The sequence below is a fragment of the Homarus americanus genome, unplaced genomic scaffold, assembly GCF_018991925.1.
Source record: "Homarus americanus isolate GMGI-L3 unplaced genomic scaffold, GMGI_Hamer_2.0 scaffold6317, whole genome shotgun sequence".
NCBI lineage: Eukaryota > Metazoa > Arthropoda > Malacostraca > Decapoda > Nephropidae > Homarus > Homarus americanus.
In genome coordinates, this window is record NW_024730668.1 from 19,175,451 (window position 1) to 19,189,672 (window position 14,222).

At 40.7% G+C, this 14,222-nt stretch overlaps 1 protein-coding gene across 1 annotated transcript in view; it reads left to right on the forward strand.

The window, feature by feature from the left end:
- Nucleotides 1-11,205: 11,205 nt before the first annotated feature.
- LOC121867115 overlaps nucleotides 11,206-14,222 on the forward strand; it is a 4,373-nt gene continuing 1,356 nt past the window's right edge. Inside the window, exon 1 of the mRNA XM_042366871.1 lies at nucleotides 11,206-11,211. Within this exon, the coding sequence (XP_042222805.1) occupies nucleotides 11,206-11,211 (6 nt within the window). The remainder of the gene's footprint in view (nucleotides 11,212-14,222) is intronic.

The following is a 14,222-nucleotide window of genomic DNA, read 5'->3' on the forward strand; positions in this document are numbered from 1 at the left end:
TTCATCCTGTTGGGACATATGGTACGCCTCCTTACCGTTGGTACGTCCCAGGTGCATCCTCTTACACTTCGTGACATTGAATCTCAGCAGCCATTTCTTCGACCATTCCTGGAGCCCACAGAGGTCCTTCTGCAGCTCTTCACAGTCCGCTTGGTTCTTAATTTTCCGAAATAACTTAGCGTCATCGGCAAACATTTGTATGGAGGAGTGTACAACGTCAGGCATGCTATTTATGAAACAAACAAACAACAGCGGGCCCAATACACTGACCTGTGGTACCCCACTTATGACAGGTACGGATGACGATTTCGTGCCATTAATCACCACACACTGCTTGTGGTCATGTAGAAAGTCATCTATCCATGCTAGGACATTTCCCTGAATTCCGTACCCTTCCAGTTTGATTTTCAGCCTTTCATGGGGTACACTGTCGAAAGCCTTGGTAAAATCTAGGTAAATATTGTCGATATTACCACCCCGTTCCAGAACATGGGTCCAAATATCCAATACCTTGAGCAATTGTGTTAAGCATGAAACCGTGTTCGCAATCCTTTACAAGATTGTTTCGTATTAGATGTTCCATTGCGGCATCTCTGATAATATTCTTAAGTACTTTACATATTATGCTGGTCAGGCTCACCGGTCTATGGTTGATTGTGGAGTGACGATCGCCCTTCTTGAAGATAGGACTCACATAAGCCACTTTCCATTCACTGGGGACCTTTCGTTCATCCAGGCATTTACAAAACAGGATCTTTAGGGGCTCGGCAAGCTCGTTGCTCAACTCTTTTAGCACTCTAGGATGCACCATATCAGGGCCGGGACTCTTATAGACCTTTAGCTTTGACAGTTTATTTCTAATACCCTCTTCTGTGAACACAATGTGGTGTAACGACCACGGTCTTACACGTCAGTTAGCGCTAAAATCAAATGATTCATATTACGCTCAATAGCCCACAAAACATGTAACTCTGCTTTCGTTTGAATCCTCCATCTGAGGAGTCCGTTTTCTCATCACTTCAAGACACCTCAGTCCTCCGTTATCCCATTTTCTCTGACTTACTGAAACCAACCTCTCTATAAAATGAATTTGAGTGTGAGAGAGAACACCCCTGTTTTGAGTCAACTTAGATAAGTCTGTTTACAGTGGGAACATTCAAGATCCATTGTGAGTGGAATTGAACGCTTCAACTGTCCTTAGTGTTAATAAAACGTGTCAAGGAAGTGAGTGTCGAGTTTGCCAACTAGAGTGGCGTATTTTATGTCGTCCGTGGGAATATCCATGAGTTTCTAATCCACCCTTCTGGTATGAATACGGAGGCCCAAGCTGCCCCGCGGGTGCACGTATATACCTCTACACGAGGGAGAATCATGCATTCGTGACTCTTCCTCAACGTCTCTCCAGTGTGTTGAGCTGAATACTCATCGGCTAACGTGGGGCGGTAACCGAGTTGGTCGATGCCGTTAATTCGACAGGATTAAACTGGGAAGTCTGTTTCCCGCAAATCAGGCGCCCACTCCCTGGGTGTGTGTCGGTCTACAACCGACCCCTAACAGCGATCTTCATTTGTTGTTGACCAGCGTTACCCTGGGGCACTCCTCACAATTACATGGGCCTAAGTATTATTGTATCTTGTTTAGGGGATAACTAGCAGAAATATAGTATCCCAGGTTAAGTATTGAACTGCTGAATGAGAGTTAAAAATGCCATGTTGTTCCTTGCGAATTAACAGGAGGTATTGTATGTAACTATAATTGTGGAGTTGTCCAGTGTGTTATGTATTCATCGGTAGTGACCATGAAATGATAATCTGAGAGTATAATGATATAACCAAGACGTGAAGAGTTAATTTGCTACTTGGTAAAGAAAGACCTGAGGGTCCAGTGATATCTGGTGTATACCCAGTACTGAATATAATTTGGCAGAGCAATAATACCACAATTGTCGATTGAAGTAATAAGTATTTGGAGGTATTTAATGAGGTAATAAGTTCTTGAAGTGTTTGATGACTTGATAAATAAATTGCAGTTCTGTTTTGTCTGAGTGAATCTAAGATGCATCTTATCCAATCACTGTGTTAATAAATATTGAATTAGTAATCTACGAGTATCACCACTCTATCCTTTCCCACATTGGTTCTCAGAAAATAACTAACTCACGTGCCTAGAAGCTCGCTACCTATCAGTTAACTAAGATATGTTATATTCTAGAAAAATCCTGGGTGGTGGCAGGTCTACCGGTGTAAGTATAATAAGTGTGGTAATAAGAAAGACATGGTTTCCCAGGTTAATCCATGGTTTAGAATATAACTAGAACAAAATATATGGAAGAGATTATAATATATGAAAGGAAATGAAAAGAAAGAACATTGACTTGGAAAATATAAGCAAAGAAGCATAAGAGTTACTTATATAAGAATATATAAGAATATAAGGTATATAGAGATAAAGAACATATAAGAATATAAGCAAGAATATATAAGAATAAGTATATATATAAAGAATTGAAGAAGGATAACTATATAAAACAGGATACTCATTGGAAAGACTGCTATAACGAACATATAAGTATATGAATAAACAAGAAGACTAACAGAAAAGAATATCTGGATGGTAAATTATAAAAAGAGAGAACTCGGCCCGTTACAGTGGGTCAGTGCTGTGTCGAACCGTCTGTCCTCAAACGCAGGAAGGTTAATCGCACCCTCTCTTGTGAACACCGAGCAAAAGAAGCTGTTCAATGCCTTAGCTTTATCCTGGGCAGAATCTGCGTAACTACCATCTTCAAGCCTCAGGTCTGATACCCCTACTCGCGTTTTTAATTTTGATTTTGCATAGCGGTAAAACGCCTTTGGGTTTGACTTGACCTCGCTTGCAACCAGCCTCTGGAACTCTTTTTCAGCCCTTCTACACTCTATCTTTGCTTGGTTTCTGGTTCTTGCATACATCCTCCTGTCTTGCTCATCGTTTGACCCAACCCAAGTCTTGAATTTCTGGGTTTTCTTCTTAACTTTGTCGACCGCCGCATGGTTCATGTGTAGGGATCCCCTCGTATTCCTAGAAGCACTGGGTTTGATCTTGGGTATATATTTATCGATCAAATGGGTCACTTTACTAGTTATGATATTCAGCGTAGTTTCTGCGTTCTTGTACCTTAATGAGTCAGGCCAGTTGATACCACTCATCTCTTCTCTCATCACATTGTAATTTCCCTTGTAATATTTGCACCTTGGCCTGGCCTTATCCTGAACTAGGTAACAGTTAAATCTGAATGACAACACTCTATGGTGACTGGTGCCAACTGGGGCTAGATGCTCCAGTTTGGCCACCATACCCTCCTCGTTTGTTATGATGAGGTCAAGTGGCTTGGGTGTTTGCTCCCCTCTGTAATGTGTCGGGTCTCTATCATGTTGGAACAGAAAATTATCCTTCAGAGTTTCTACAAAAAGAGTAGCAGGGTTATTCAAGTCATTTGGGGTGGACTCGTTTCTCCAGTCGATGTCGCCATAGTTAAAGTCCCCTTGATAAGGAGGTGGCTTGGGTTGAGCATTGCCGCGTTGTTTATTAAGGTTCTTAAGTTCCTTTGATTTAGTGGGCCACAGTTTGGGGATCTGTAGATACACCCGACGATAAGTAAGTCCCCTCCCTTTAATTAAATTTTACACCACTTGGACTCTTCAAAAACATCCTCTCCCTGTACCCTCGCCTGGCTGGCTCTAAGGTCTTGCCTAGCATAGATAACCACACCCCTCTTGCACGTTTCTTGAGAAAGGTTCGTAAATGAATCATATCCAGCAATACTGAACTCACATTCCTCTGGGTTGATTCTACTGTTCTTGTACAACAGTGCTACAACTCCTACGATATCTGGTTGGTGTACTCTCAGAAGTGTTTCAAACTCCTCTCTCTTATCGAGAAACGTGTCAGTATTAGTGTACATGACATTCAAGCCAGAATTTGTTCTCGGTAACGTCTCTGCTCTTAGTAGTAACCCTGCCCCCCCACCCCCATTCTCAGAAGCTGCAGCATTTGCTAAGTACACTGTATTTTGCAGGGTGTGGTTAGAAATGTCATTGTTTACACGGCGCTCGCCTCCTCCTGTCCGGTAGGCGGAGCTGGTGCCGTGAATATCAGTGTTCATGTTTTAACATAGTGAAATGATTGTGTGCCAAGTATAATTAAAGTTATAGTGGATTCCTCCCCTACACACTTTTGTCGCTGAGTAGCCGACCCCGCGAATTCCCCAGTGTATGCCTCGTGGTCTAGGTCAACCAGCGCCGCCTTACATGACGGAGGTCAACTATTAAGCCACGCCTACCTCCGCTATATAAGATCTCACCTCGTGGTAACCTACATCGAGACCAACAGGAGGGACAATAGCAACAAACTGTGAAGGAGGGATATACAAGTGGACATACCAAGAAAAATCCCTAAGTGAAGATTACGTCTGGTCACTAATCACTACGGACAAACTAAAGATTACGACCAATGACTTTAAAATAGTAGACCCGTCAGAGTTTAGAAGAGTCAGAAGCGGGAAACAGGATGATAGGTCTCCACTCCAACTGCCACAATCCAAGTATAAGAAATAATGGACAATAGACAAACAGTAAGAACTTTAAGAATAATACAACACAACGTAAGAAACTGGAAGACCGAGAGAATTAACCTAAGTAATATATATCAAGAAATTGACCCTGACATTATACTAATAAACAGTCACGGTGAGACAGAAAACAACAACATAAAACTCTTTAACTATTATGTAAACCAAAGAAATAAATCGGGCGAGAAAAATGACGGAGTAGCGATAGCGGTTAAAAGAAACTTAAAATTTAAACTAATCGATGACTTCCAGGATGAATTTCTAGCAATAAAAATAAATACAACTGAAGGAGACGTAATTATTGCTACTACTTATCTGCCACCGAGACGACCCTACTTACCTATAGAAGACCTATTAAAATTGGCTAACAATAGTCATCCGATGTACATCTTAGGAGACTTTAACGCCAGACATAGGATTTTTGACAATACAAATAATAACGTCGTGGGAAACGCCCTTAATCAATTAATAAACCTAGGGAAAATCAATCATCTAGGTCCTAACTTTCCAACCTGGAGAAATCACAATACACAATCGACACCAGACAAAATTTTTACCAACAACAAAGCCTTTTTCAATTACCATATAATACAGGGACCTCTTACAGGCAGTGACCATCTGCCAATTATACTAACACTGTCAACAAGCCCCATACAGATACCAATAAAAAAGAGACTGAAAATGAGTAAAACAGACTGGGACAGCTTCAAAGACGACTTAAGTAATCACCACTCGATTAACCTACAAGGGAAAACAACAGAAGATATAGACTCAGAAATGGACAGACTGCACTCAGCAATAAAAACATCTATAACCAAACACACTCCTACTTCACACTTTAGAACATTACCCAACAACAGACTACCAGAAGAAGTTAAATTAATCCAAACCCATTACAATGAAATAAACAGGTATATGGAAAGACACGGCAGTAACAGATGGCTATATACGACACAGACAGCACTACAGATAAAATTAAGAGACGCATGTAAGGAAGCAAACAATAAAAAATGGAATGATATTATAATGGCGGCTGACATGACTAAAGACACAAAAACATTTTGGACTTCCATAAACAAGATGATGGGGCACAACAAGCAAAAAACACCATACATTAAAGACCAAAATGGAACAAAACTGCACGAGGAAAATGAACAAGAGTCAGCATTCAAAAGGGAATGGGTAAAAGTTTTTAAAATATCAGATGAGGAAAATGAAGATTTTGATAGTGAACACGAAGAAAGGATAGAAGACGAAATGGGAAGACATATACATAGAATCACCCCAAAGCAATATATAGACTATAACTTATTACCTAATAATCAAATAATAACCATGGGAGAAATGATGCACTGTCTGAGGAAGTTTAAGGAAAAAGCCCCGGGCTCACAGGTATTACACGAAATATGATCATGAATCTACCTGAAAACATCTTAAAAACACTATTAAACATTTATAACGCATGCTTAATAACCGGTTACTTTCCAGACAAACTAAAATATGCTAAAATGATATTTATTCCCAAGGAGGGTAAGGACAATAAGGAAATATTAAACTACAGGCCAATATCTTTATTAGAAATTACCGGGAAACTATTGGACAAAATTTTAAATTCAAGACTTATAACCTTTTTAACACAACATGGGAAAACTAACAACAGACAACATGGATTTATGCCCAATAGAAATACCCTAACTGCAATAGCTACAATAACGGAAATAATTGCAATAGAAAAAAGCAAGGGTAACCAGATCAATATAATTTTAAGGGACGTTTCTAAGGCTTTTGATAAAGTTTGCCATTTAGGCTTAAAATATAAAATATTAAAACTGGGACTTAACGAATACTTGCTAAGAATATTGTGTAACTATTTAGATGATAGGAGAGCACAAATTCAAATTGAAACTTTATGGGAACTATGTTTAATCTTGAGAGTGGAGTACCTCATGGAGGATGCCTTTCTCCGACACTATATACAATTTATACCTCAGACACACCTCAACCTACCCCCTTTAGCGAATATGTAATGTTTGCTGATGATATTACTCAAATAGTATCATACCCAGGAAAATCAACCCAATTTATGGCACTCTACACGGTAAGAGCGATAAAAAATATAAATAATTTTGAGAAAAAATGGAAAATCAGGACAAATAAGAACAAATTCAAGATAATACCAATAGCCAAGATCAAAACAAGTCCAGTAATAGTCGATCAGGAGCTATACCTATTAGGGTGTGTCATATGGAGGCGAATTTTTTTTTTTGAGTTTGAAAAATCGGCCCATGGTATTAATGATGTAGTTCTATGTGCAGAATCATGTGATATCTTCAGATTTGAAAAGTTTTCATTTTTTGCTAGGTAAATTTTAACTTGAAATCTTATGAAAATTCAGTATTCCCACCCTTTTACCAACACCACTAAATAGCTTATTTAAAGTAAAGTAAATGTATCAGGTTAATTTATTAGGATGAAAATGATCCAGAATAGTGAAACGAATGATCTTGACACATTTATTAAATTTAATATTCCTTTAGAAAACAAAATCATCAAATACAAAAACCGGTTTTACTACTACGACCCGGTGTTGCTGCACACCATAGAGAACATGTCTTTCTTGCTTCTGTTTCTACTCATCACCTCCCTGCTGACCACCTGAGCTCGGATGTAGCCTTCCCTCCTCTCCTGGCTGTACACGTGACTGCTGGCCTCGCTCACTTGCTGTACACAACGCTCTATACTCTGGGTGTGTGAGGGCCAGGCAGGGACATGCATGGGGTTGTCCAGGAAAGCTCTGACTTGAACATTGGTGAGGCTGCAGGTAAGAGGGGGCTCACTGCCAGCCTGGATGTTATCCAGATCTATGAGATCAGTGAGGGTCTTGGCACCTAGATTGACTTCAGGAGTCTTCCTGACCCTGAAGGAATCGTCACCAACTGATTCGTCATGCCCAGATCCTCTCATAAGTCTCATATCCAAGATCTTTTTGACTGCCACTCTTCTCTCCTCCTCATCCTTACTGCAGAGCATTATCTGCAGAACTGCCTCGGGATGAGCATACCAGGAAGATCTCCTCACAGTCTGCTCCACAATCTGAACAACCTTCCTTGGCTGACTCCTCAGGAGCTCAAGCTGGAAGAGAACATGCCTCGGACCTTCGAGAACGATGAATTGACAATAAGTCTCAGGTTGTGAAAGCTGGTTCCCTTTCAGTTTATGATGAGCGACCCAAATTCTGCAGAACCTGAGAGCCGTTGTGAGCCACCTAGAATGTGAGACTGGACCTATCTGCAGGTAAGCAAGTCTATCAGGCATGACCCCAGTTTTGATGGCACTGCAAATCATGTAACCATAGTACTGGTCAGTACTCAGGTCGTCAATGACAGTATGTGCAAGCTCAACGAGTGGAGGGCCAACTGTGATTTTTTCAAAGCTCGGATTTATTTCTAACTCAGTGGCAGAGTCCAGCATCTTGCCAAGAGGACCAGACCATCGGTTGTTTGAAAGAGTCTTGCCATCCAGCTCCTGGATCAGATGTCTGAGTGGCAACTCGTTGGTGGAGGTCACAAACAATCCAGACCAGCTTCCTCCCAATCTTCCGCCTCTCTATCCACTGTATGACCCCTTGCCACCCTGTGTTCGTGTTGGTGCTGTCCCTCCAATGGCCTGCAGGGTCTGGTCTACGTTCCTCTCTCTCTGAGCCAGTTCACAATGTTATCTGCCACTATCTCAGCTGGTTTCCTGATGTCATCTTTCTCTGGAGTGAAATGCCACAAATACTTCCCTCCTGGTTCACTACAGCAGGAGTAGTGTTCCTCCTTCACCATGGCAGGGAACAACTTGTCAGAATCTCCAACTTTCATGAACACTTTAGTGTCATCCCTTCTCCCATCAAAGAACAAACAATTGATTCCATTTTCTCTTATCCCCTTATCAAACCTCTCTTCTAGGTTACTGACAAAGTTTCTCCTGAGCTCTCCTTACTTTGTTATGATCTATCACCAGGTGAACATCATCAGGTGTTATCAAACCACCGTCAATCCAGGCAGCTGTTGCTATTCCTGCAGTTTCTCTGAGACCAGTGTGGTGTCGTGGTATGCTGGCCAGAGCTATGCTCGATATCTTTCCTATTTCGAATCTTATGCCTGGAAGGTTTGGGATCATTATTTTCTGGGTTAGGGACAGTCACCATTCTCCTGGTCAGCACTCGGATCAGCCATGGGGAAGTCATTAAACTCTGAATCAGCTTGACTCCAATCATCGGCCTTTTTACCTCACCCTGGGCCTTCTCAAGTCTCTTTTCCTCGGCAACTCTTCTCCTCTTCTGTCTCTCTGTGGCAGCCTCCTGTCTCTTGGACTCCGGAATATCTTGGCTAGAAATCATGAGAGCCCCTATACTGCCAGTCTTCTCTCTCTGTGCTTTGATAAATGCCAGTTCGATCACAGGAATCTTCAGTTCACGCTTGCAAATACAGGAGATGTGGGCCTCGGGTTTAGAGTCACGATCGCATCCAAACTCAGGACAGAGAACAATTGGGCACTTGCAAGTAATTATGTCAAATAACTGGTCCAGTTGCTTGGCAAAGCTGTCCTTAACTGCAAGTTTTCCTCTTGCCAAGAGAGATTCCTCTTTGCCTTTTCCCAACTGGCTAGCAGTCTCACTAATCTTCTTCTGACTTGTTATGACTGGAGGCTTGAACTGAGCGTTAGCCAGAGTGTACTGTGCCAAGACAGCTGGTCATATCACTGGCAATGTCTTTGTTTGTGTAAGTTCTTTATTTTCACTGATTTGCCTGATTAAAACACCGTATCTCAAAGCATCTCTCAATGTAGGCAACTCCGACTTCAGGAGCTCTCTCCCAGACCCAAGATAGTGACTGAGATGGTTGGATTTTGGTTCCTCGTCCTGACACAAGCAGCCATCGCAAATATTATCAACTTATAAATGCATCAGAATCTGAAACAGAAAAAATATTGTTAGTTGGTTTGTTAAAGAATGAAGTCAGAAAGCAATGTTCACTATTTAATTGTAATGCACTAATGCAGCTGTACGTTAGATTTTCGATAAATTTCACGCTAAAATTTACCTAGCAAAAGGTTGCAAAATATTGAAACTGAAATTATTTTCTGTTTATATACACTAAAATCTACCAAAAAAGTGATGGGCCATTAGTTTTAGCTGATCTTCCCTCCTATGACACACCCTAATACCCATACGACACTGAAGGTAGGATGCTTGGACTAAAACTAACAAAAAGAGGATATATAACATACTTAAAAGATAAAGAACGACAGGCAAGAATAAGATTATCAACAATAAAACGCTTTAAGAACCTTAGTATTAATAACAAAAGAAAGATTTATATAGCCCTTGTCAAATCAATTATGGACTACCCACCCATCCCATTGAACACCCTTAGTAAAACGAGCATTAAAAGGTTACAAACAGTACAAAATATAGCCCTCAGATTTATATATAACATAAAATATACAGACCACATCAATAATGAACAGCTACACAAGAGAGCAAACCTCTTAGCAATCAATGTAGATATACACAACAAAGCTGTAAATATTTGGAAAAAGTGACTGAACTTAACACAGAAACATATCAAAACTGGATAAATAATATAGACAACGAAGAATTCCAAAAACACAGTTGGTTTAAATCAGCCAGGAAGAAAGTAATTGACCCATCTCCTGTCCCAATATACACATAAAACATTAATAGAGAGAATAAAGATGAGAGTGACCTACCAGCTCCACTAAGACCCTGGCAGGCCTCTCCATACAGTGTACCTTTAGACTAACACAACTAACACTTAAATAACACCTCAGAAAAAAAAAAGAAAAAAAAGAAGAAAAATGTGACTACCCTCCCAGCTACACAAGGACCTGGGCGGGCTCACTAACTCCAACAATAATAAAAAATAATAATAATAAGCAGCATTATATAAATAAACCAATATTAATACAAAGGTCTGACGACCCAAGGGAGCAGAACAAAGATAAAACACCAATAGGAAAATGAAGCGATCTGGTTGAGCCCAGATTCTTTCTACTCCTACTGTATTTCAGTTTCACCACTTTTCCTTCAACCCCTAATAATCTTCTTTTACCTCATAACTAAAGACTCCGTACCGTAACCTATCTCTTTCTACCTACAGCCAGTCTTCAAGCAACACCTCCTCCCCCACTCCTGCCTGGCGGCCCTCGCTCCCGCCGGCGACCATGGCGACCCACAAGCTGGTCCTCCTCTGAGCACCCTCACCAACCAGCTCTCTCTACATCACGCTTGTAATCACGCTGCCACTTCCCAGCACCAAGCTGCACTGTACATCCAATACAATATGTATACAGAGAGCACATTGTGAGTTTCCTTTCTCCATCCCATCATGAGTGTGAACCAAATATCACATCACCCCACAAAGTAACGTAAGTATTATTGCCAGATGTATGTTATGTGTAGTTGAAGTTAGACCATTTTAACACGCTCGTGACTCTTCCTCAACGCATCTCCAGGCACAGAATTGGTGTTAGCTGAATACCCAGCAGCTACCGGGGACCAGTAGCTGCATGCCAGCTGGCTGTCTTAAAGGATGTCGGTAATTCGGCACGATTGAATTGGGCGAGCCTTGCAACCCTGGGAACTGAGCCCCCGGGACAAACTCCCTCTCAGTGTGTGGAACTGCAACCGACCTAACAACTCTTTTCGTTTGTTGGTGTGACACCAGAGTGACACCCTGGTGTATTCCTCACAGCTATAATACAGGGACCAAATTAAGAAAATAAGAACATAAGAAAATAAAGAGTCTGCAATAGGCCGGTTGGCCTGTGCATGGCAGCTCCTGTCGAGAGTTACTACCACTCTCTATCATCCATGAATCTATCTAGCCTCCTTTTGAAACTTTCTAGCGTTCCAGCACTTACTACAAAGTTGCTAATCTTGTTCCACTCGTCCACCACCCTATTTGTGAACCAGTTCCTTCCTATCTCCCTCCTAAACCTAAACTCATCCAACTTAAATCCGTTGCTCCCAGTCCTATCCTGCTCGGATATTATAAGAACTTTATCTATATCTCCTTTATTGATTCCTTTCACCCACTTGAATACTTCTATCATACTTCCCCCCAATCTTCGCCTTTCTAGGGAATGCAAGTTAAGTTTCTTTCACCTATCCTGATATGGAAGGTTTCTAAGTCCCGGAATCATTTTCGTCATTCTTCGCTGCACCGACTCTAGTGAATTGATATCCATTCTATAATAAGGAAACAAGAACTGAACCGCATAATCGAGGTGCGGCCTGACTAGCGCAAGATATAGTTGCAATAAGACCTCTGCACTCTTATTACTTACACTTCTAGATATAAAACCCAATACTCTGTTTGCCTTATTTCGAACATTAACGCACTGTTTTCTAGGCCGTAGGTCCGGGCTTACTAGTACCCCTAGGTCTCTTTCACAAGTCGACTTCTCTAGGTTGATGTTGTTAAGGCTGTATACATTGTCAGTATTTGTTCTTCCAATATTAAGTACGCTACACTTGCTGGTGTTGAATTATATTTGCCATTTTTCAGACCACCCCTGCAGTATATTTAGATCCTCCTGTAATGCATTTGCATCCTGCCCTGAATTAATCTGCCGCCCTATTTTGGTGTCATCCGCAAACTTGCTTATGTCACTGCTGATCCCAGTATCTAGATTTTTTTATGTAGATTATGAACAAGAGTGGGGCTAGTACTGACCCCTGGGGAACCCCACTGGTTACACAGCCCCACTCAGATTTAACACCATCTACGCTGACCCACTGTGTTCTATCGGTGAGCCATGATTTTATCCAATGAGCCTAAACTTTTCTCAGAAGCCTCTGATGCGGTACTCTGTCAAACGCTTTGCTAAATTCTAAGTAAATAACATCGTGATTTTCGTCATTATCCACTACCTCGAAGACTTTCCTAAAAACGTCAGCAGATTTGTTAGACTAGATTTTCCATTTGTAAACCCATGTTGAGAGTCGAAGAATAATTTGTTTTTCTCTAAATGCGATCGGTAATTTGACGCTGATGCCCTGTCTCCCTTTTTTAATATGGGTACTATATTTACCTGTTCCACAAGTCTGGCACAACTCCCGTGTCTAATAATTTTGTAAATAAATTTACGAGGGATCCGCTAATCTGTTCGTTACACTCTTTCAAAACTCGAGGGAAAATTTCATCCTGCCCTGGGGATTTTGTCTTTTTTAATGTATTTATCTTCTTAAGAACATCCTCTTTTCTGATAGTGATATTCTTTCGTTTATCTTCTTCATTTCCCTTAAATATCAGTTCCACCTCCGGCATTTCCTCGTGAATTTCTTCTGTGAAAACTGATAAGAAGTAGCTGTTTAATGCTTTGCTTATTTTCTCACTATCATCGATCACTTCCTCTTTCTCTGACTTTAAAGGTCCCACTTTGTCCTTGACCTTTGTCCTATATACCTGGAAAAATCCCTTGGGATCCGCCTTGGATTCTCATGCCATCTTGATTTCGTAGTCCCTCTCTGCCTTCCCTACATTTTTCTTAGCATTCCTACATAGTTCATTATACCTATTTCTGAGCTGCTCCTCCCCTCCCTTTAATTTCTTATAAATTTCTTTCTTTATTCCTATGTCATGTTTAAGTTTTTTGGTCATCCACCTTGGCTCATTCTTATTTGACCAAATTTTTCTTTATGGTATATTTTGTTCTTTTGCTTAAGTAGTATACTAGTGAATATATTCTAGTCATGATCAATTGTTGTGTCGCCTGTGACCTCACCCGTTCCTACTGGGGACTGACCAGACTGCTCCCAGGCGACCTCACCTAGGTACCTTCTTAACCCCTCATAATCCGCCGATCAAAAGTTTGGGACTCTGATCATATTGTCATTGTTTTTCGTTTCCCAATTTAGGGTGAACTGATTTCTCTGTGGTCACTGTTCCCTAGTTCTTCCCCTATTGTGATATCTCTGATAGCCTAACCTAGCCTAACAAACAACAACATTACAACTACAAACAACAACAGTACAACCACAAACAACGACACTTAAAACTACAAACAACACTACAACTACACAAACAAGAACACTACAACAAACAACAACACTACAACTACAAACAACAACACTACAACAAACACAACACTACAACTACAAACAACAACACTACAACTACAAACAACAACACTACAACTACAAACAACAACACTACAACTACAAACAACAACACTACAACAAACATCAACACTACAACAAACATCAACACTACACCTACAAACATCAACACTACAACTACAAACAACAACATTACGACTACAAACAACAACACTACAACAAACATCAACACTACAACAACAAACAACAACACTACAACTACAAACAACAACACTACAACCACAAACAACTCTACAAGAACATAAATAAGGAATAACAACAAAACTACAACACTGGCACAAACCCAACCCAACAACACCTGGTAATGGCAAGTACATCCTGTGACTACAACAGTAACATAAGTAAACCACTATAAGATCATAACTACAACACTATAACCACTATCATCATCAATACTACAACACTATAACCACCATAATCACCATT